Genomic DNA, 3,443 nt, shown 5'->3' on the forward strand with positions numbered 1-3,443 from the left:
TGCCCTCTTCTTTGTCTGCCTAGGGCACAGTCCTCAAATATTTCTAACTTACTTCATATCTAGTGTGTTTTGGCCTCCAAGCACAGATATGATATGCTCTTTGGTGAACATTACATACTGAGTTTCAAAGTTAAGTTGTGTCTGGAAAAACAGTGGCAATATTTTTATTTTTATAGTAGACACTTTTTTAAAACTGAAAAGAACTAAAGCAATTTTTATTAAAACCCTTTAAAAAATTCCTCTCAGCATAGACATCAGTTTCACATGAATATGCCAGGGATCAGTACGTGGAAATGAACGCCATGATTCTCCTCTGTCTTGCACCATATGTGACCATTCAAACCTCTGCAGAGGCTACATCTACACGTAAACCTTTAAACTGCAGCTGTGCTGGTGTAAGGTGTCAGTGTTGATGCTTACTACAATGATAGGAAGGGTTCTCCCATCATCACACCCTTGAGAGCCGCAGCTACACGGATCTAACTTTTCAGAGTAGCCCAGCCCTTAGTAGCTTTTTTGCACAGATGTAAAACACACAGTCCAGGTCTGCACACAGAGTTGCAGTGGTTTAACTACAGGTGTAATTTTAACCCAACATAGTGAAATCAGGGCAACTTTGGGTGTGGACACCGACATCGGTATCAGCTTCTCGGGCAGCGTGCTAACTCTGCATAATCCCTTTTAGACCAAGGGAGGCCTTTCCACACAGGGACTTGCCTGGGTTTGGTTCAGCCAGTTAAACAAACCCGATGCAGGTTGTCATGTAGACGAGCCAGAGCCTGCAAGGCAGTGGGGAGTCCGGCCCCGGCCTGGACATCACGTGCTCTCCGGCCAGGCTCCCCCCGGCCCTGGCTGGGGAGCACGTGGTGCACGTGACCAGCCCGGGCAGCCGGCTCCGCAGCCAGGCGGACGCTGGGGGCTCGCAGCAAGGGGCGCTCCGTTTCTCCTTTCCGGCTCGCATCACCGCCTAGGCGCCTCCGCCGGGACCCGTAGAAACAGGCAGCACGTGACCTTACCGGGGCACGCTCTGAGGACGCAGCCTCACCTTGCACCGTTGACCTTTGTGTCTTACTGTTGTACGCATGCGCAAAGGCCTCACCTCCTAGTCGCGCCTTCGTACCTCTTACGTATCCTGACATACGTCATGCGCCATTTCGTACCGAGGGTAAGGCGGAGACCGGGTCTACTTGGAAGCCACCTACCCTGCTGTTAACGTTGTGTGACGTTTGCTCTGATGGACACGTAGGGCAAGAAATCAAAGTTTCCCAAGGCGGCATCCGATTGGCCAGCGATTCGAGCGGGCGGGCCGAGTGCCGATGCGGTTTGGTTGCAGTGGCACCGGCTACATAGGCTGGGGTACGGCGTGTCCTTGGGCTCAGACAGCGAGCGTGGGACAGAGACAATAGCGGTCGGAGGAGGAGGAGGCCGGCAGGTGGGTGCCGCGAGGAGGGGTTCCCGTGGGGAAGGGGGTTGCTGGTGCTCTGGTCTCGGGCGCGGGAGGGGGTCCGGCCCGGCCTGCAGCGGCCGCTTCGCGCCATCCCAGCATCACCCCGACCTTGGCGCCTCCTGCCCGGGCCCGCACCGCACCCGGCTCCCTCCCCGGTGACCGGCCCAGCGGCAGCGCCGTTTCCATTTGCGGCCCGGCCGCTGGCTGGGGCCACCGCCAAGGTCAGCCTGAGGCGCGGCGGGCCGGGACCCTGCAGTCCCAGGGGTGGTACCGGCCACGCTGCGGGGCCCGGGGCTGCCCTCTGCCGCCGCGCGGGGCCTCGTCTGAAACCAAGAGCAGTGCTGTCAGGCCCTGCTGAGTTTCTCCTCGGGTGTATGAAATGAGATCTGAGGATTTTTAGACAGCTGGGTCCTATCCAGAACCACCTCGGCTAAGAACATACATATGCTTTCCTGCCTCTTCTAAAGAGCACCAAAACCGACCTGACCTTGGTATTGTTTCCTTGTCAGCACTGAAAATGGGAGACATTGAAAAGGGCAAGAAGATCTTTGTTCAGAAATGTGCGCAGTGCCACACAGTCGAAAAGGGAGGAAAGCACAAGACTGGACCCAACCTGAATGGCCTAATTGGACGGAAGACTGGCCAAGCTGAGGGCTTCTCTTACACAGAAGCAAACAAGAATAAAGGTAAAACTAAAGTGTGACATCTTCCAAGTTACATGGAAGATGTCATCTATCACTCAGTTACCATTCCACATCCAGCTGCCAATGGCAGTAGTTCTATAAGTATTATATTTGGTTTAATTTAAGATGTTTGCCTTTAGAGAAGTGATTTTTGAGGAAAAGGTTAATTACTTCAAATGTGTAATTGATGGCTCATCTTATAAAACTATATTAACAACTTTAATTGTTTTTTAGGAATCACCTGGGGTGAGGAAACACTGATGGAGTACTTGGAAAATCCTAAGAAGTACATCCCAGGAACAAAGATGATTTTTGCTGGCATTAAGAAGAAGACTGAGAGGGCAGACTTGATAGCATATCTCAAAGATGCCACTTCTAAGTAATAGTTATCTGCTGCCTTATTTATTTCACAACAGAGAAGGAAATGAGTGTCTCTGTGATGAGATTGGTTTTTAAATTTTCTATTTTTACATGCACTATATTAAACCTCCTTAAAAACTGTCTCATCAGCTAGAGAAGGTTGCTCGTGGATGGTTGTTAAAGAATACATTTTTTTGGCAGTCATAACCTATGGGAATACATGTAAATTGGATTGGGCTTGAATGAGTACAATCATGTTCTGTGTTTTGTAGTCATTCTGATCATGCAATTAAAAAAAGAAAAGTTTTTGTGCTTTCTTCATTCTAACTAATATAACCGGATATTAGTGAATAGTATGGTGGTTCTGACATAGGTCAGCTCTTCAAAAAAGAGAAGAGCAGTTTCTTGGCATTCCCCATGTATCCTCTTCTCCATTATGTCTCTCCCCACAAAGAATATCAAACAAGGGAATTAATTTGACTACAATACTTAATATAGCTATATCACCGAGTAGGAGACATTTGTTTCTCGTGGGAACTAGCAATGCAGCTTTTTTTTATTTCATAGTCTGACAGGCAAACTGGGCAAAGTCCCAGCTACTTTGATAGCAGACACTATCAGAAAGCCTTACCTGGCTTATGCAAATTGTTCTTTTTTTTCATTCTGCATGATACAACGCATGCCTTATCTTCAAAAATTTCTTCATAATGATTGAAATGCTCTGCTTCATAGGAACTTTTTAAAGGGACAGTTAACTTAAAACCGCTCAGAGCCTAGTGACTGTCCTAGATGTTAAATATCTATTATGGCTCCTGAAAGAAGGACCCACCCTGTTGTGAAAAGGTTATTAACAAGTGCTCTGGGAGTTAGCAAGGTACAATGTAAAAACTGTGCTTGAAGCTGTGAGTAAGGACTCTTATCTAGCTATTTCTCATTAATACCTCTGCTCAATT

General features: G+C 48.2%; 1 protein-coding gene across 1 annotated transcript; it reads left to right on the plus strand.

Annotated features, from left to right (window-relative positions):
* The first annotated feature begins 1,154 nt into the window (after positions 1-1,154).
* On the plus strand, positions 1,155-2,796 carry LOC123365395 (cytochrome c). The gene is made up of 3 exons (XM_045008205.1): positions 1,155-1,432; positions 1,957-2,133; positions 2,365-2,796. Exons 2-3 carry the CDS (start codon positions 1,965-1,967, stop codon positions 2,511-2,513), a joined length of 318 nt encoding a protein of 105 aa, XP_044864140.1. The 5' UTR covers positions 1,155-1,432; positions 1,957-1,964; the 3' UTR covers positions 2,514-2,796.
* The last annotated feature ends 647 nt before the right edge of the window (positions 2,797-3,443 follow it).

This window comes from Mauremys mutica, chromosome 2, assembly GCF_020497125.1.
Source record: "Mauremys mutica isolate MM-2020 ecotype Southern chromosome 2, ASM2049712v1, whole genome shotgun sequence".
NCBI lineage: Eukaryota > Metazoa > Chordata > Testudines > Geoemydidae > Mauremys > Mauremys mutica.